At 45.6% G+C, this 19,977-nt stretch overlaps 1 protein-coding gene across 7 annotated transcripts in view; it reads left to right on the top strand.

The window, feature by feature from the left end:
• The first annotated feature begins 17,344 nt into the window (after positions 1-17,344).
• The window catches only part of PWWP2A (PWWP domain containing 2A), a 42,988-nt gene continuing 40,355 nt past the window's right edge, over positions 17,345-19,977 (top strand). For all 7 annotated transcript variants that reach the window (XR_004001495.1, XM_030571531.1, XM_030571530.1 and 4 more), the window contains exon 1: positions 17,345-19,649. Coding sequence is in view for 6 of the 7 variants with exons in the window: in XM_030571531.1 (XP_030427391.1) it covers positions 18,853-19,649 (797 nt within the window). In the remaining variant the exon portion in view is untranslated. The remainder of the gene's footprint in view (positions 19,650-19,977) is intronic.

The following is a 19,977-nucleotide window of genomic DNA, read 5'->3' as shown; positions in this document are numbered from 1 at the left end:
TCTGAGCACCCAGAACTCCAAATAAATACACTGTTAAATGAGTATTATCCCACAGGACTGTGGTGAGGTTTCACTCAGATGTTTAATATTGCTTGAAAAGTGATTCATATAGTCATGTTGTGATCTCAGTGTTTTAACAAAGAGCTCCCACAAAAATGTCCTCTAGAGGCTGTGCACCAAGTATGCATGTGCTTACAGAAAGGAAATGTGAGGGAACAGGCATCTATTCATTTATCATCTCACAAACAAAAATGCTTTCTTTTAACTTGAGCGAGGAAGGAGGCAATGCCACTTGCCAAACAAACAGTAGGCAGCACTTTGATGGGAACGTTTATGCATAGCTCCTGAAATATTTTGATCGTATATTGATTATAAAACGGTGTCCAGTTGGCACAACAATTTGATGTAGGGTGTGAAGATGAAGAAATCATAGGGGTGCCATGAGTCTATTCCTCCCTGGGACATGTTTTAATAGTACCTGCCATTTGGTGAAGCCTGGTCTGTTCCACATTTTTTACACACACACACACACACACACACACACACACACACACACACACACACACACACACACACACACACACACACACACTTACTTTCCAGGAGTAATTTTACAAGCCCACTGAGATGTGTTAGCACAGTCCGGAAAAGGGATGGTCACCTCTAACACAAGGAAATCATCCAACTTCTTTTCAACTTGGTGGTCCAGAATATTTTTCAAGGTGCTTGCATGAGCCACCAGAACCCCACTCTAGCACATTACAGACAGCAGTACAAAGTATTATAATTAAAAAGTACAAAACCCAAAAGGACCTATAGTGCCCTTCTGAGGAACCACCTGCATACTTGTGAATTTTCCTAAAGGTCTGTACCTAGCACAAGAGCTTATTGAATGATTGTCTGCTTTTTGGTAAACCCACCATTACAAAGGTAGATGAGGGTGACAATTCACACAGTGAGCTTCCTATTAATTTACCTGCATCTGCATCTACTCTTTTAGTAACTGTGAATAGCATTATCTGATAAGTAATTTATGTTGGGAACAACTGATCATAAACCAAATTATTTGCCCAAGCTCTCTAAACAATAGTTACAATAAATGTCGGATGTTGTAAATAAGATTAATATTACCTTCTGCAGGATTCTTGGTCACGTAACAAGGTTTAATTCTAGCTTTTGGGAGTCTAGTGTTTCAGCTAGATTATCATTTAGATAGTGGTATTTTTAGTTAGCAAGACATTCAGTGCTATTTCTCCTGCCAAATAACAGCTGAAGGCCAGCACGTAATGGGCCTGATTTACAGACGTGCTGCGTGAGCACTTGCAACTCCCATTTTCTTCAACTGGAGTTGTGGTTGCTCAGCACACCTGAAAATCAGGCTTAGTATGTTTTTTGAGAGAAACGTAAAAAGCAATTTTCAAGAACTACAAGGAACCAAAGATTCGGTATATCCACACATCCTCAGTACTTCTTTGGAGGCAATATATCTCCTACAAGCAAATGCAAAATCAGGCATAAATATTACTGTTTCTTGGATTCTAATAATGTCTTTGGAACCCAAAATAAATATACTCTAGTTGCATAACATACCTGACAGCTATTTATTGCATTATTCTCTACAAACAAGGTGTTCTCTCACATACTGTGTTCTTAAACAATTAAGGTAATTAAGAAAAAATACAAAATTAATGGAGCAAGATAATATATTCCATGTTGTAATTATTATATTTACTCCATTAATTAAAAAGCTAAGTTAATAAGAGAACATTAAAGCCACAAGATTAAGAACTCCGACAGTGCCAAAGTTAAGGTTGCATGTGAAATCACAACCCTTTCCCTCTGCATGTGTTCGTTTTGATAGTCTTTAAATACCTGATCACATACTATTTTCAAGTACTATAATAGCACACATTTTTCTACAGCCTTAAGATACACACAGCATTTTCTAGTACAGTATATATGTTAAACAAAAGAGAATATGAAAATGTTTTACATACAAGAGATGCAGTGAATACTGAGCCTTTGTGGTATTCAAAGTGAATGAGGCAAGCTTTTTACAGGCAAGCTTTTTATTCTGCAGGCTGCAGAATATAGAAATATAGAATGTACCTGAAATATAGAATGTGACCTGAAATATAGAACGTGACCATTTAACTAAAGCTGTATATTTATTTTGCATACCTACTGGGGGCAGGCTTCAGGCTGCATATGGCCTGACTTTTGAGCACTTAATCAATACATCTTTCTTGTTCTCTCTACTTTCTCTTCCGGCAGACACCAGACCTGGAGACCTTCTGTCCAACAGATGGAAGTTTCACAAAGTTATGAGAAACTCAGCACTGGAGCTTAGAGAGTACATTTTTAGGCAACCTTAACTGTAGCTGTCATTAGCACCACAGCTATAGCATAGCACCTTTCATCCCAAAGAATACACGCAGTATATGAAATGCGGCTGTGTCTTGAATGGAACACAGAAGTTATTCAACAGTGCAGAGTAACACCACACAACAGTTTAGCAGAGGAAGAATACAGGGCTAGATTCTCTGATCCTAGCAGGCTGTATTACAATGCTCCAGGAGTGTAAAGCAATATTAAAACTGACAGATCCTGCCACGTGTGTAGGGGAATCTCTGGGTGGCGCAGAAGTACGGTAGTGGCTCCGATGCCAATCCCCTCTCAGCTCCTGATGTGGGGAGCGGGAAGGCTAGGTAAAAAGGAGCGTAGTCAGGTGGCCCTTAAGCCCAAGTGACTCCCAGTGCCAAAATGGCTCCATAGAACCATAGACAGCCAGTGTAGCTGCCCCTAGGACTAATCTAGCAGACAGACTAAAATCCATCTTTATCCCACTCCTGAGCTGTGCTGCTGAGCACAGCTCAACTGAAGTTCAGTATCTGAACTACAGTATTTAGATGAACTACAGGGAAAATGTAGGTAGACAGAATACAATTACCCAAAAAGATCATCAGGGTTATACGTGCCTACTCTTGTCAAAGATGCCACAAGATCTTTAAATGCCTTTGTTTTACATCACCTCCAACAGCACAGTGCTTGCTAAGGGCTTGTTTATGTGGGGAAATTGATTGAAATAGCTATAATCTGCAATAACTATTCCAATCAATTTCCTTGTGTAGACTAGCCCTAATACAGTGCCAGGGCATTCATGTAATACTGACTCTGAGGCAAGACTGTCACTAAATCATCCAATGCAGCACACTGGCTCTTTCCCTTAGAGATCTTTCATTCAAATATGGATAGGGCCAATCTTGCTCAACTTGGCAAGATCACAGCCCAAGCAGTAATTGCTGCTAGCCATATGCTGTACTATAAATTTTAAAACAAAGAAATGTAAATAGGAAATGACAAGTTTCTACCTGAATACAAGACACAGTTTTATCCCCAGTTTAAAATTAAAAGCTCAGAGACTTTAGAAACACATGTAGCCAGACAGCTCTTAAGTAACTAATCATCAGTACAGTCTCAAAGACGTAATACCATAAGACAGGGTGGGCAAACTAAGGCTTGCGGGCCCATCCTGCCCGGCCCCTGAGCTCCTGCCCCAGAAGGCTAGCCCCCGGCCCCTCCCCTGCTGTCCCCCCCTCCCCTGCAGCCTCAGCTCACTCACTCCGCCGCTGGCATAATGCTCTGGGCAGTGGGGCTGTGAGCTCCTGGGGCAGAGCAGCTGCAGAGCCTTGCCTGACCCGGTGCTCTGTGGTGCGCAGTGGCGGTGGTGTGGCCTGGCTCCAGCCAGGTGGCACGGCTGTAGCACCATCAGCCACCGGTGCTCCAGGCAGCGTGGTAAGATGGCACCGAGCAGGGAGGGTTGGATATAAGGCTGGGGAGTTCTGGGTGATGGTCAGTGGGTGGGGCATTCAAGGGGAGGATAGGGAGTTGAATGGGGGCAGAGGTTCCAGGGGGGCAGTCAGGAGACAGGGAGTGGGGGTGTGTGGATGGGGCAGAGGTTCTGGGAGGGCCATCAGGGAATGGGGGGGGGGTTGGATGGGGCAGGAGTCCTGGGGGAGCAGATAAGAGGTGGGGACCAGGCCACAACCCCCTCCCCTAACTGGCCCTCCACACAATTTCCAAAACCGGATGCGCCCTCAGGCCAAAAAGTTTGCCTGCCCCTGCCATAAGAAGTCAATTGGGGAGGAGGGAGTGAATTGGAGTCTAGCAACCATAAAGAAAGAAATGTTCCTGGTTAGTTCCCGAGTAAACACAAGGGGGAAAAAAGCCTGATATAACCTTCATTAGATTAAGGATGAATGCTTTGCAGCAACTTTGTGGGTCCCAGTCACAGCTGGGTCCCAGAATAAGAAGTCATGCCCAAAGCCAAGGATAAGTAGATCCAAAGGGTTTTTTCAGATTTAAAACTCTAGCACTGGAATGCTCATTACAGGAGCCATTTTGCTCTTCCCCTCCCTGCTCAACCTAGAAAGCTTCATCCAAGAACTTTCAGAATTACTCTGCCAAAACAGATGGATTTCATACAAAAATGTCCTCTGGAAAGTCAAACTTAAGACCAGAGTGACAGAAATAAATGATTGTGAATGGACTTGTGTCCAAGATCTAGCAGCAGCTGGATATGGTGGAAAGGAACATAAGGAAACAGTCAGTGAAAGAATTAAAATCAGCATTTATACAAGACAGCACAGATAGAAATGACAGAAAACCAAATCCAAGCCCAAAATAGGCAACACCCTGGCATTCCTAAAGGAAAATCCAGATCCCTTTGTTATCTTGGAGCAAATGATTCCCTCAATATTAGATCTGCAAGTGCAATCTGACTTTATATATGCTAAACACTATCGGATTCTGGCCAAAGAATAATCTACAATGAACAAAGTAGGCCATACTATCATTGCTCCAATTTCAGATTACAAAAACAGAGTGAGATTTTAGAAGCAGTCGCAGGGAGATGGGGGAGGGAGGAAGGAAAGAAGGAACATAACATATGGAAGAAACAAAATTTTAATTTCCCCAAATCTTAAATTCAGTGAGATGGTCCCACATAGGGTGACCAGACAGAGGTGGGAGGTAATAGGAGGCTATATAAGAAAAAGACCCCAAAATCAGTTCTGTCCCTATAAAATCGGGACATCTCATCACCCTAGTCCCACAGGACAGAGCTGGTGGAGGTCAGGAGCCTTCCAAAACAAAAACACAAAAGCTACAATTCTGTACTATTCAAAGCTTGGCATATGCAACAGAAATAGCACATTGTTTTAGAACACAAAATCAACTTAATTAAAACTGCCTAAGGATGCAGATAGGCCCCTAGTGGGATTTTCAAAAGTGCTTAAACAGATTATGCTCTAAGTGCCCAAGTCACCTAAAAATCAAACCTAGGCTTAGAAAATTTTATCCATAAACCTTTGTTCTGTTTGTTCAAGTGTTTTGGTGACATATTTGAGTAGTGGTTTTTTTACTGCTTCCTCCCCAACAAAATGGACTAACGTACCTGGGGACTACAGAATATGAAGTTATATCACAAAGGAGGTAAACTTGACATTTATGTATTTGGTATATTTGATTAACGGATCTTTGGGGCAGGGACTATGCCTTTTATGTTTATACAGCCCGTACCACATGGTGGACTCTCTTGAAAACAGGTAATAAACTTCCCGCAGCTCCCATTGGCCAGAAACGGTGAACCGCAGCCACTGGGAGCTGCGGGCAGCCATGCAAATGTAAACAAATTGTCTGGCAGCCCGCCAGTGGCTTACCCTGATGGGCTGCAGATTGCCCACTGCTGCTTTAGACTCAAATTACATTTGTCCATCTTGGATTTAGTTTCTGCTGTATTAAGATATTAAAATAATAAAGATTTTTTAAATAAAAAGTCAGTTGTAACTTATGCATCCAAAATTAGAAGAATGTGACTACAGAATATGAAAAAAAATCGGCATTTGAGTAACCTAGATTTTTGTTTGTTTGTTTAAACGCACTGCTATGCAGAGATTCATTTCCATTAATGTGGCTAGCAAGACTATCTCAAGATAGATGCATTTTAGAAGACAGATGAAATCACACAGATTGGAAGCAGATTCCAACCTTGGGCTCTTTAACTTATAAATAAGCAAGGGACATGCCAGAATAGATTTAATAGCAGAATTTGGCCCCAGGTGCTCACTGACATTTGTACATTTTTATATCAATCTAGTCTATGGTTACAGCTTTGGATAGAGTGAATAATGGATTTAAATCAATTCCCTGTATGGACATTAGATGAAGACCCAATCCTTAACTTCTCACACGTTCACAAGAAATTTAGCATATAATTAACTTTTCAAATTCAAGCAGAAACTTCTGGGGCATGTGTGTATATGTTGGGATTTTACAAATCCTTTAAGAATCATTCACAAATCTAACAAACATGAGCTTTGCATTCTTATGACCAGGAATATCATTTGCTGATCACAAGGGAAAATGACTGATTATTTTTTCACCCCAGCCAATTTTCTGTAATAAATCATGACAATGTTTAAAACCAATTATTTTAAATTAAAGCTAACAACTGTTTTTCAGAGCACTGCTTCTCATTCAAACCGTCTCATCTAGACTGTTCCTGAAGCAGTTTGGCTCTGCTGTACGCAACTAATCTTCATTTTCTGTCTCTGCTTTAGTTATATCCATGTATGCTATTTACCTATCCATTTGTAATTCATTCAGCATCTGATCTGATTTTGTATTGGTTAAAAGGTGCCTTTTGTAAATAGGGAAGCTTTGCAAACTTAACAAAAAAGGTACCAGCCCAGGTTAGAATGGATTAGCTAACATATGCTGTGGGAGCCATAGGCTTTGTCTACATTGCACTTTTGTCATTAAAACTTTTGTCTCTCTGGGGTGTGAAACCCCACCCCCACCTCGGATGACAAAAGTTTTGACAATGAAAAGCGCCAGTGTGGACAGCACTTTGTTGGTGGGAGTCACTCCTGTTGACAAATATACTGCCTGGCTGCTGCCACTCAGCCGCACCACTGTAAGGTGTGCAGTGTAGACATAGTCTAAGGCCATGTCTACATCTAAAATTTTGCAGCGCTGGTTGTTACAGCTGTATTAGTACAGCTGTATAGGGCCAGCGCTGCAGAGTGGCCACACTTACAGCAACCAGCGCTGCAAGTGGTGTTAGATGTGGCCACACTGCAGCGCTGTTGGGCGGCTTCAAGGGGGGTTCCGGGACGAGAGAGCAAACCGGGAAAGGAAACCAGCTTCGCCGCGGTTTGCTCTCTCGGTCCCGGAGCCACCCAGCAAACCGCAGGGAAGGAGACCTGCTTGCTCGGGGTTCCGGGACCGAGAGAGCAAACCGGGAACGCCGCGGTTTGCTCTCTCGGTCCCGGAGCCACCCAGCAAACCGCAGGGAAGGAGACCTGCTTGCTCGGGGTTCCGGGACCGAGAGAGCAAACCGGGAACGCCGCGGTTTGCTCTCTCGGTCCCGGAGCCACCCAGCAAACCGCAGGGAAGGAGACCTGCTTGTTCGGGGTTCCGGGACCGAGAGAGCAAACCGGGAAAGGAAACCAGCTTCGCCGCGGTTTGCTCTCTCGGTCCCGGAGCCACCCAGCAAACCGCAGGGAAGGAGACCTGCTTGCTCGGGGTTCCGGGACCGAGAGAGCAAACCGGGAACGCCGCGGTTTGCTCTCTCGGTCCCGGAGCCACCCAGCAAACCGCAGGGAAGGAGACCTGCTTGCTCGGGGTTCCGGGACCGAGAGAGCAAACCGGGAACGCTGCGGTTTGCTCTCTCGGTCCCGGAGCCACCCAGCAAACCGCAGGGAAGGAGACCTGCTTGTTCGGGGTTCCGGGACCGAGAGAGCAAACCGGGAAAGGAAACCAGCTTCGCCGCGGTTTGCTCTCTCGGTCCCGGAGCCACCCAGCAAACTGCAGGGAAGGAGACCTGCTTGCTCGGGGTTCCGGGACCGAGAGAGCAAACCGGGAATGCCGCGGTTTGCTCTCTCGGTCCCGGAGCCACCCAGCAAACCGCAGGGAAGGAGACCTGCTTGCTCGGGGTTCCGGGACCGAGAGAGCAAACCGCGGCGAAGCTGGTTTCCTTTCCCGGTTTGCTCTCTCGGTCCCGGAACCCCGAGCAAGCAGGTCTCCTTCCCTGCGGTTTGCTGGGTGGCTCCGGGACCGAGAGAGCAAACCGGGAAAGGAAACCAGCTTGATTACCAGAGGCTTCCTCCTTCCACGGAGGTCAAGAAAAGCGCTGGTAACTGTCTACATTGGATTACCAGCGCTGGATCACCAGCGCTGGATCCTCTACACCCGAGACAAAACGGGAGTACGGCCAGCGCTGCAAACAGGGAGTTGCAGCGCTGGTGGTGCCCTGCAGATGTGTACACCTTTAAAGTTGCAGCGCTGTAATTCCCTCACCAGCGCTGCAACTTTCTGATGTAGACAAGCCCTAAGAGAGGTAGCTATCATGTTCCAGCATCACACCTTTACATCCTAAACTGCATCTACACTAGGAGGGTTGGCCAGTACAGCTATACCAGTATAGCTATGCTAGCAAAACTTTTCCAGTGTAGTTCAGGTCTATATTACCAAGTTTTGTCAGCATAGCTGTGTCAGTCAATGTGAAAAAGCACACCCCCTATCTGATGTAGCTATGCCAGCAAAGCCCCCAGTGTAGATGCAGCTTTAGTCTACATAAGGCCCTAGAAAAAATATCTATTAACCTACCCTTGCCATGACATGAGCACATAGCCCCTCCATTTGCCCCTCCTCAGGTCATAAATACACCCTATAAAACCATACAGGCCACATCTACACTACAGCATAAAATCGAAATTATTAAAACCGGTTTTATAAAACTGGTTTTATAAAATCGATTTTACGCGTCCACACTAGGGCACATTAATTTGGTGGTGTGCGTCCATGGTCCTAGGCTAACATCGATTTCCGGAGCGGTGCACTCTGGGTAGCTCAGTAAAAGAATGAGACCAATAACTTTGATTTCCGTCCACACTAACCCTACATCGATATAGTAATATCTATTTTAGGTTTACTCCTCTCGTTGGGGAGGAGTACAGAAATCGATTTTAAGAGCCCTTAAAATCGATTTAAAGTGCCTTGTAGTGTGGACGGGTACAGCGTTAAATCGATTTAACGCTGTTTAAATCGATTTAACGCTGTAGTGTGGACCAGGCCACACATACCTCAGGCCTGTCTATATTGGTCTTATTTGAATTGATGTGTTTTTCCCAGTGACACAAATGATACTGCGAGGTGTGATGCTGAGCAGATCAAGAGTGACTACAGGGCTCTGGGAGTACGGGTTAAGGAGTTTGGAGCGCAGGTGGTATTCTCTTCGATTCTTCCTGTTGAAGGTAGGGGTCCGGGCAGAAACAGATGCATCGTGGAGGTGAATGCCTGGCTGCGAAGATGGTGTCGCCAGGAGGGCTTTGGCTTCCTCGACCATGGGATGCTATTTGAGGAAGGACTGCTAGGAACAGATGGCGTTCACCTTTCGAAGCGGGGAAAGGCCTTATTTGCGCACAGACTGGCTAACCTAGTAAGGAGGGCTTTAAACTAGGTTCGACGGGGACAGGTGAGCAAAGCCCACAGGTAAGTGGGGAACAAGACCTGGGAGATGGGTTGGAAACAGGAGGGAGCACGGGCTATAATGGCAGAGAGGAAGGAGGGTCAGGGCAAAGCTGGGAGGCGAGATCAAACCAGTATCTTAGATGCCTTTATACAAATGCAAGAAGTATGGGTAATAAGCAGGAAGAACTGGAAGTGCTAATAAATAAATACAACTATGACATTATTGGCATTACTGAAACTTGGTGGGATAATACACACGACTGGAATGTTGGTGTGGATGGGTATAGTTTGCTCAGGAAGGATAGACAGGGGAAAAAGGGAGGAGGTGTTGCCTTATATATTAAAAATGTACACACTTGGTCTGAGGTGGAGATGGACATAGGAGACAGAAGGGTGGAGAGTCTCTGGGTTAGGCTAAAAGGGGTAAAAAACACAGGTGATGTCATGCTGGGAGTCTACTACAGGCCACCTAATCAGGCGGAAGAGGTGGATGAGGCTTTTTTCAAAAAATTAACAAAATCATCCAAAGCCCAAGATTTGGTGGTGATGGGGGACTTCAACTACCCAGATATATGTTGGGAAAATAACACCGCGGGGCACAGACAATCCAATAAGTTCCTGGACTGCATTGCAGACAACTTTTTATTTCAGAAAGTTGAAAAAGCTACTAGGGGGGAAGCTGTTCTAGACTTGATCTTAACTAATAGGGAGGAACTTGTTGAGAATTTGAAAGTAGAAGGAAGCTTGGGTGAAAGTGATCACGAACTCATAGAATTTGCAATTCTAAGGAAGGGTAGAAGGGAGTACAGCAGAATAGAGACCATGGATTTCAGGAAGGCGGATTTTGGTAAGCTCAGAGAGCTGATAGGCAAGGTCCCATGGGAATTAAGACTGAGGGGAAAAACAACTGAGGAAAGTTGGCAGTTTTTCAAAGGGACACTATTAAGGGCCCAAAAGCAAGTTATTCCGATGGTTAGGAAAGATAGAAAATGTGGCAAAAGACCACCTTGGCTTACCCTTGAGATCTTGCGTGACCTACAAAATAAAAAGGCGTCATATAAAAAATGGAAACTAGGTCAGATCACGAAGGATGAATATAGGCAAATAACACAGGAATGCAGAGGCAAGATCAGACAAGCAAAGGCACAAAATGAGCTCAAACTAGCTATGGGAATAAAGGGAAACAAGAAGACTTTTTATCAATACATTAGAAGCAAGAGGAAGACTAAGGACAGGGTAGGCCCACTGCTCAATGAGGAGGGGGGAACAGTAACGGGAGACTTGGAAATGGCAGAGATGCTTAATGACTTCTTTGTTTCGGTCTTCACTGAGAAGTCTGAAGGAATGTCTAGTATAGTGAATGCTTACGAGAAGAGGGTAGGTTTAGAAGAGAAAATAACGAAAGAGCAAGTAAAAAATCACTTAGAAAAGTTAGATGCCTGCAAGTCACCAGGGCCTGATGAAATGCATCCTAGAATACTCAAGGAGTTAATAGAAGAGGTATCTGAGCCTCTAGCTATTATCTTTGGGAAATCATGGGAGACGGGGGAGATTCCAGAAGACTGGAAGGGGGCAAATATAGTGCCCATCTATAAAAAGGGAAATAAAAACAACCCAGGTAACTACAGACCTGTTAGTTTAACTTCTGTGCCAGGGAAGATAATGGAGCAGGTAATCAAAGGCATCATCTGCAAACACTTGGAAGGTGGTAAGGTAATAGGGAATAGCCAGCATGGATTTGTAAAGAACAAATCGTGTCAAACCAATCTGATAGCGTTCTTTGATAGGATAACGAGCCTTGTGGATAAGGGAGAAGCGGTGGATGTGATATACCTAGACTTTAGTAAGGCATTTGATACGGTCTCGCATGATATTCTTATAGATAAGCTAGGAAAGTACAATTTAGATGGGGCTACTATAAGGTGGGTGCATAACTGGCTGGATAACCGTACTCAGAGAGTAGTTGTTAATGGCTCCCAATCCTGCTGGAAAGGTATAACAAGTGGGGTTCCGCAGGGGTCTGTTTTGGGGCCAGTTCTGTTCAATATCTTCATCAACGATTTAGATGTTGGCATAGAAAGTACGCTTATTAAGTTTGCGGATGATACCAAACTGGGAGGGATTGCAACTGCTTTGGAGGACAGGGTCAAAATTCAAAATGATCTGGACAAGTTGGAGAAATGGTCTGAGGTAAACAGGATGAAATTCAATAAAGATAAATGCAAAGTGCTCCACTTAGGAAGGAACAATCAGTTTCACACATACAGAATGGGAAGAGACTGTCTAGGAAGGAGTATGGCAGAAAGAGATCTAGGGGTCATAGTGGACCACAAGCTTAATATGAGTCAACAGTGTGATACTGTTGCAAAAAAAGCAAACGTGATTCTGGGATGCATAAACAGGTGTGTTGTAAACAAGACACGAGAAGTCATTCTTCCGCTTTACTCTGCGCTGGTTAGGCCTCAACTGGAGTATTGTGTCCAGTTCTGGGCACCGCATTTCAAGAAAGATGTGGAGAAATTGGAGAGGGTCCAGAGAAGAGCAACAAGAATGATTAAAGGTCTTGAGAACATGACCTATGAAGGAAGGCTGAAGGAATTGGGTTTGTTTAGTTTGGAAAAGAGAAGACTGAGAGGGGACCTGATAGCAGTTTTCAGGTATCTAAAAGGGTGTCATCAGGAGGAGGGAGAAAACTTGTTCACCTTAGCCTCTAATGATAGAACAAGAAACAATGGGCTTAAACTGCAGCAAGGGAGATTTAGGTTGGACATTAGGAAAAAGTTCCTAACTGTCAGGGTAGTTAAACACTGGAATAGATTGCCTAGGGAAGTTGTGGAATCTCCATCGCTGGAGATATTTAAGAGTAGGTTAGATAAATGTCTATCAGGGATGGTCTAGACAGTATTTGGTCCTGCCATGAGGGCAGGGGACTGGACTCGATGACCTCTCGAGGTCCCTTCCAGTCCTAGAGTCTATGAGTCTATGAGTCTATGTGTAGATGTGCTGCATCAGTGCAATTTATCCTGGTATATTACTGGGGTAAGTTGCACCAGTTCACACCGTGTTTTACCCCAGTGCAGTGTGTCTACATGAGTGGTTTACCTCAGTGTAATTATGTAATTACACCACTACAAATTTCCTTAGTCTAGATAAGCCCTAAGCGCACGTACATACATACACAATGCCCAGACAGCCACTCTCTCTCTCTCACACACACCCCTAGATTTTCTTTTTCACACACAGTTCCATTCAGTAATACTTTATTGCCATGACAAGCTTCTATGCCAGTGCTGCTACTGTGCATAGAAAACATACATCTGAAAACAAACTCTCATTCATGCCCATGCAAACATTCATGCCCAGTTAACTCATTCACTCGCACACTCCTAGGCATATACAAGCAAACAACTCTCTCTCACACACATACAGATATCTGTTTCTCACAGTCACAATAAACTGATGTTTTCTAACTCAGGGCTACACTGCAAACTATGGTTGACGCAAGTTACGTCGCCATAAAGCCGCCCCAATTAAATATCACTTGTGTGTGCATGCATTCTTGGCTCCTTGTGTCAGCGTTGCACATACTCTCCAGGAGTGTTTATACTGATGCATGGTGCAGTGCCCCGTGGGTAGGTGTCCCAGTGTACAATGTGCTAGCATCCAGCTCACTGTCTTTTGAGAAGTTTTGACAATGTATGGTAGGGCAGAAACAAGTTACGCAGGGATGACTGGGAGCAAAGGGTCAAATTCCCATCGTGCAACTCCATCCCACAATATCATCTATATTCCATAATTTTAATGCCTTTTTTGAAAATCCGACAACTCCCCGGCCCTCCTCACTGTCTACCATCTATAACAGATGCATGAAGCCTGCACAGCTTTACATTATTGTCATAAGCATTGCAAGCACGACCCTCCAGTAAATTTGCAGAGTCATAAGAAGAAACAAATCAGCAGGGACTATGACAATTTCTTCGAGGACTGATTGCTGTGGGACATAGCACGAACCAATTTAAGGTTGCTGATGGCGTTCACAGAGCACCTGCAGATGGTGGAGTGTCGCTTCTGGGACTGAGACACGAGCATTAACTGGTGGTATTGCATTGCAATGCAGGCTTGAAACGATGAGCAGTGTCTGCAGAACTTTTGGATGCACATGGCCACATTCCTGGATCTATGTGCCAAGCCTCGCCATAGCCTTCCATTGCAGTGAGAGCAAATGGTGATCACACTGTGGAAGGCCAGATTGCTAGCGGTCAGCAGGAAGTCATTTTGGAATTGGAAAATCCACTGTGGTGGCCACTGTGATGCAAGTGTGCAGGGCTATGAATATGTCTCCTGTTACGCAGAACTGTGACTCTCAGCAATGTATAACACATAGTGGATGGATCTGGAGGAATGGGATTCCCAAATTCACTAGTTCTATCCTCTCCCCACAAAAACTAACTACTTCCCTTTCCTCAGATTCATCAATCTCTTCCTTCCATTTTGCCACTGATTACAACTTGCATTATAGTAATGCCTAGGGCAGGGGTCGGCAACCTTTCAGAAGTGGTGTGCCGAATCTTCATTTATTCACTCTAATTTAAGATTTTGTGTGCCAGTAATACTGTTTAATGTTTTTAGAAGATCTCTTTCTATAAGTCTATAATAGAAAATTAAACTATTGTTGTATATTGTATATAGAGTAAACAAGGTTTTTAAAAAGTTTAAGAAGCTTCATTTAAAATTAAATTAAAATGCAGAGCCTCCTGGACCGGTGGCCAAGACCCAGGCAGTGAGAGTGCCAATGAAAATGAGCTTGCGTGCTGCCTTTGGCATGCGTGCCATAGGTTGCCTACCCCTAGCTTAGGGTCTCCAAGAAGAGAGCAGGGCCCCACTGTGGTAGGCACAGGGAACAAAAAAGACAATCCCAGCCTGAGAGAGTTTACAGGCTAGGTTTATGACCGGATGCAAGAGCAGGATGAAACAGGGAGATAATGGTCAAGGGAGCACCTGAGGGGACAAAAACAGTAAAACAAGCAAGTTTTTGCATAATAAGTAAGTCTCTTCTCCTAACCACCTAGCCTTTGGCATAACCTACTTCTGAAGACAGGGATAGCCTATGCTACTATATTTCTGCATCTGCCATTAGATCAGAGTGGCATACACATTTGTTTACATCTTTTGACAAACACTGGGCTTTTGAAATGTAAATGAAATTGTAAAAAATCCTTTTACATTCATTCTCAGGACTGCTGGAGACTTTATTAGGTATAAATGATGACAATGTTAGCATTTTAATGCTTGCTGTATGACATAAGCAACTCTGCTGGCAAAGCAGGGTGATTTCAGAAAACAACACTGCAGTTTTGGAAGAGGAATTCTTCCATGTTACTCCCATCCTTTGGAAGTCTGAATTTAACATAACAAAGAGCCTGCTGGGCTGAGCTACTGGATCTCAATGTCCCATTAGTTCAATGACTGAGTAGCCTCTTTGTATTGATTGGTGACTTTTTGTAGGCTAGAAATTACTGCCATTCTTCTCTACAGAAATGAACTGTGGCTAACTGAACTGATGGGATCTCTCTGTTCTAAGCATCAACGGTACAGTGTATCCACACTAACCATGCTGTTTTGAGATAAAACCCGTGACAGTTTTGGCCTCATCTACAGAAGCGGTGCCAGGCTTTTTGGTGCCCTAGGTGGGGGTCCTTCCGCGCTCCTGGTCGTTGGCGGCAATTCTACGGCAGGGGGGTCCATCTGCGCTCCCGGTCTTCGGGGCACTTCGGCGACGGGTCCCGGAGTAAGTGAAGGACCCGCCGCAGAATTGCCGACAACGACCCAGAGCGCGGAATGACCCCCTGCTGCCGAATTGCCACCGAGGGCGGCGCCCTCCCAAATCCTGGTGCCGTCGCCTAAATGGAAGCGCCGGCCCTGCTTATCTACACAAGTGCTGTTTTACAGCTTTGCCATTGCCCTGCTCCCTGGGTATCTCATGATTCCTATCACAGACTTCTGGAACTTATTTTTGTGCTACTTTCACTGGGGAGTAATAGCTTGCCCTGCTACTGTTACTTAATTGAGTAAGATAGTAAATTCCTGATTTTGGGGAAGGGAGTCTCAGTTTTCTAGGAGTCTCTCATCTGTTGTCACAATTCTGGAGAGTTGCAATAAAATAGGAAGGAAGAGCAGAGACCTAATTCTCCTTACTGTCCCCTCCTGCATCCCTCTGAAATGAAAAATATTTCTGAGGGTATGGCTACACATGCAGCTGTACAGCGCTGTCGCAGGAGCGCTCCTGCGGCAGCGCTTTGAAGTGTGAGTGTGGTCGCGGCGCCAGTGCTGGGAGAGAGCTCTCCCAGCGCTGCAGGTACTCCACCTCTCCGTGGGATTAGCTTACAGCACTGGGAGCCGCGCTTCCGGCGCTGGGGCACTGTTTACACTGGCGCTTGACAGCGCTGTAACTTGCTGCGCTCAGGGTGTGTTTTTTCACACCCCTGAGTGAGAAAGTTGCAGTGCTGTAAAGCGCCAGTGTAGCCAAGGCCTGAGTCATTCATAGCCTTTGAAAACCTTTGGGGGCCAGTGTTATTTTGTCTCCAGTACACATACAAGAATATACAGAACAATTCTGAAATGCAAAACTGAGATCTTACCTCTGACGTGAAATTGAAATCATTGCACAGATGCAGGTTTTGAAGCTAAGGTATTAGTAACTCAGCAGCAAGATAAATCTTATTATTTTGTAGAATACTGGCAACAGACATATTCAGCCTTGCGGGCTCCTAGATGGTTGCCCCTCTTTCAAAGCATGATGGCCTCAGGAAACAGTATGCAGGCCTTTAAAAATATGACCCAACAGAATGTTAGAGACAGTTTAGGCATTAATGTTGGGTAGTTCTGGAAAACCCTCACATCGACTTGGCTTTGTTTTTAGCCACAAATCATACAGCTATGAATCCATCTGCTGTTTCTCCCTGACAGAGACTGACAAAGATACAGGGATGATGGAGAAGAAACACTGCAATTCGATATGCTACTCTGTAGTACTAACCTCCCCACAAACACATATTTTTTCCAACCACATATCCCTTCCAACAGTAGATTACATAAGAACATGGTAGATTGTATAATACTGAGCTATTCAACTATTTTATATTTTAAAATTTCATTTAACTCAGAGGCTACATTTCTAAGGCATTTTCTGTCTCTATAAATGTATGTACACATAAGCCCTTTACAAACTATATGAGGCTGATGCTGCAAGCATTAGGACCTAATTCACTGTTGCCCTGCAGCTTGTACAGTCAGTTACACCAGTGCAAAGTGAGCATAAAGCATTATGGTGTTACATGCCTTCCTTGCATTTGTGCAAGTCACTATACATGATGGATAGCACTGGGATGGTGAATCAGGCCCCTGGTCCTTTGGACTACAATGGGACTATGTATGTGATAGTACTAGTATGCATTATGTTTAGCATTTGCAGGATCAGGTTCTGCTTACATACAGATCTCTCCAGCCCCTTCTGCTCCAGCCCCTTCAAACCCAGCTCTTGGTTTATAACAGGGGTCGGCAACCTTTCAGAAGTGGTGTGCCGAGTCTTCATTTATTCACTCTAATTTAAGATTTTGCGTGACAGTAATACATTTTAACATTTTTAGAAGGTCTCTTTCTATAAGTCTATAATATATAACTATTGTTGTATGCAAAGTAAATAAGGGTTTTAAAATGTTTAAGAAGCTTCATTTAAAATGAAATTAAAATGCAGAGCCCCCCGGACCGGTGGCCAGGACCTGGGCAGTGTGAGTGCCACCGAAAATCAGCACACATGCCATAGGTTGCCTACCCCTGGTTTATAAGGTTTTATAAGAAGATTATTATTATTACTTGCATTACTGTACTGCTATAACTGCATGACATTCAATTTTCCCAGTGTGGAAAGATTAAAGGCAGTGTACAACTAGGCTTTGAAACTGCGGTGGGATTTGCTCCGGTATCCTTTGCCAAAATTTCACTACTCCCTCACCGTCATTGCTTTATATTAGTTCCAACAGAGAGGTGGCTACATTTCAGTGACGCTATAAACCTCTTTAGAATCCTTCAGAAAGGATAACTATACATTTATTATTAAAACTTTGTATTAAAAAAACCCTCAAAACATTAAGAGATTCAGGCCATTACTCTTCCACAAATTTCACTCTCTGCCAATAGTTTATCCCCTATAATTGCATTGATGGGGATTAAGGCCTACAAATTACATTCATGCTAAGCATCTCTGGTCTAGCTCTTCCTCTTGATTTCTGTCTTTCTGTCACATATCTCCTTCTGCCCCTTAACTGTCCATCTGTCTCCTCTACTTCATCCTTCCACATCCATGTCAACTTTCCAAAATATATAATGTTGCTGATTTATAGCATCCCAAGGGGTTAGAATCTGGGATAGAATGACCAAAACTGGAAAATTTTCATAGTTTTGGGAAGAAAAGGCTAGTATTGATTCAAAGTACCATATGAGCCAAACTGTAAAATATACAAGTGTCATTTGCTTTTTTCTCCCTTCTCTCCTTATTTCTCCACTTCTCCTTTGAAACTCTTGAGTCTTTTCTTCAATCTCTTTTAGTGTCTAATTTTTCACGTTTCAGAAAATGTTATAGTTCACTCCCCGCTTCCCATTAAAATCCTCTTTCTTCCATTTTTTTCTTTTCTGATTTGGCCACCCTTTATAGACTTTCAGTATTTTTTTCTGTCTCTTTTCCCATTTCTCTCCATCTCTGGTTCCTTTTGCAATGGGTCCTGCTCACCCTCCCAATGTGGGTGTCTTTAAACTAGAGATGGTGAGATCATTACATCATTTGTGCTAGAGAAACACCTGAGTCAGAATCAGGACACCAAGGTGCTAGGTGCTGTAAGGACAGTCTCTGTCCCAATAAGCTCCTAGTCTTGAATATGAGGCTACTACCCTCTCATTGCTAGTGAATTAACCTCCCACCTCTCTCCCCTTGCCTCCTTCCCAGTCAAACAGGCACCTCCCCTCACAATGAACTCCAGGCCAGAGACGCCCCATCTCAGTTTGATGGATGTAACTCTGTACCAATTAACAGCCTCTCAGAGAGCTGAAGAGGGAGGAGAGTCTTCCCTGCACCAATAGGAAGGCAGAACTGCATCATGAGTCGGCCCCTTTGATCTTTAGAGGTATTAAACTCAGCCCCTTCTTCCTCTTCCCGACCCAAGAATGAATGAAGTCTCTGATGGCCAATGAGAAGTTTCCGTTCGGCTTGATGGACTTTCCCAATCTCCAATAGGATCTTAGAATGGTGCTGTAGCCTCCAATGATATGTCAATGATGAGCGCAATAGGCGGGCTCTGCCTCCCAGGCGGGCGGAGAAGGCCGCGGTTATCGATTCCGCTGCTGGAGGGAGGCGGCGGCGAAGCAGCAGAGAAAATGGCGGCCATGGCTGCGGAGGCGGTGGCGACTGCAGCGGTGCCGGGCGACGGGGGAGCCGGCGAAGCCGAGCCCGAGATGGAGCCCATCCCGGGCAGCGAGGCCGGCGCAGACCCCCTCCCCGCTGTCAGCGAGGCCGTGGAGTCGGCTGTGCCCGATGGGGACGAGGCCGACGGGGGAAAGCCCGCTCCGGGGGAGGCCGAGGAGCCGCCGCCGCCCGTAGAGCTCGCCCGGAGCCCGGCTAGGACCCAGGAGCCGGAACCTGAGAGGACGGAGCCGGAGGAGCCGGAGCTGGGTTCGCCCCAGTCTGAGCCTAGAGAAGCGCCCAGCCCGGAGCCCGAGGAGGCGCCGCAGCCCTGCCCGCCGCCTGCTGGGCACCCTGAACTTCCCGAGGAGGAGCCGCAGCCCTGCCCGCCGGCTGCTGGGGGCCCCGTGCAGCCGGAGCCCGGGGAGGAGCCGTGCCGGCCGGAGGAGGAGGAGCCGGATGCTGCTGATGCTGCCGCTGTAAAGCCGGAGTCCCCGGCTGCCGGCTCCCCGGTGGCCCCGGCCGAGGGGGAGGCGGAGGCTCCGCTACTGCCTGGCTCGGAGGTGCGGGTCACCCTGGACCACATCATCGAGGACGCGCTGGTGGTGTCGTTCCGGCTGGGGGAGAAGCTCTTCTCCGGGGTCCTCATGGACCTCTCCAAAAGGTGAGATGCCGCTGGAGACCAGCTTCTCCCGGCCGGGGGAGATCAGCGCTTCGGGGAGATCCCCGGGCCTGACCCCGAGGCCCTCAGGGACTTCCGCAAAGGGTGAGAGCGGGCCTGGGCTCCGCAGCTCTCCGTCAGCCGCCTCCTTCTCTCCCCGTTGAGAGATGGAGTGTAGGGGACTCGGGCTGTGTACAGAAGGAGTCCTTGGCCCTCCATCCTTCCTGGAGATGAAGTCGAGGTGCCTGGAGCCGATTTATTCCTTCAGCTCTATCCTGTTGTGTGAGGGAGGAGGAACTGCCCCGTGTTAATTACTCCCTGTCTAAAGAAC

This window comes from Gopherus evgoodei, chromosome 8 (assembly GCF_007399415.2).
Source record: "Gopherus evgoodei ecotype Sinaloan lineage chromosome 8, rGopEvg1_v1.p, whole genome shotgun sequence".
In the NCBI taxonomy this organism is placed as follows: domain Eukaryota; kingdom Metazoa; phylum Chordata; order Testudines; family Testudinidae; genus Gopherus; species Gopherus evgoodei.
Note: the sequence above shows the minus strand (reverse complement) of the source record. Positions and strands in the feature narration are given on the sequence as shown.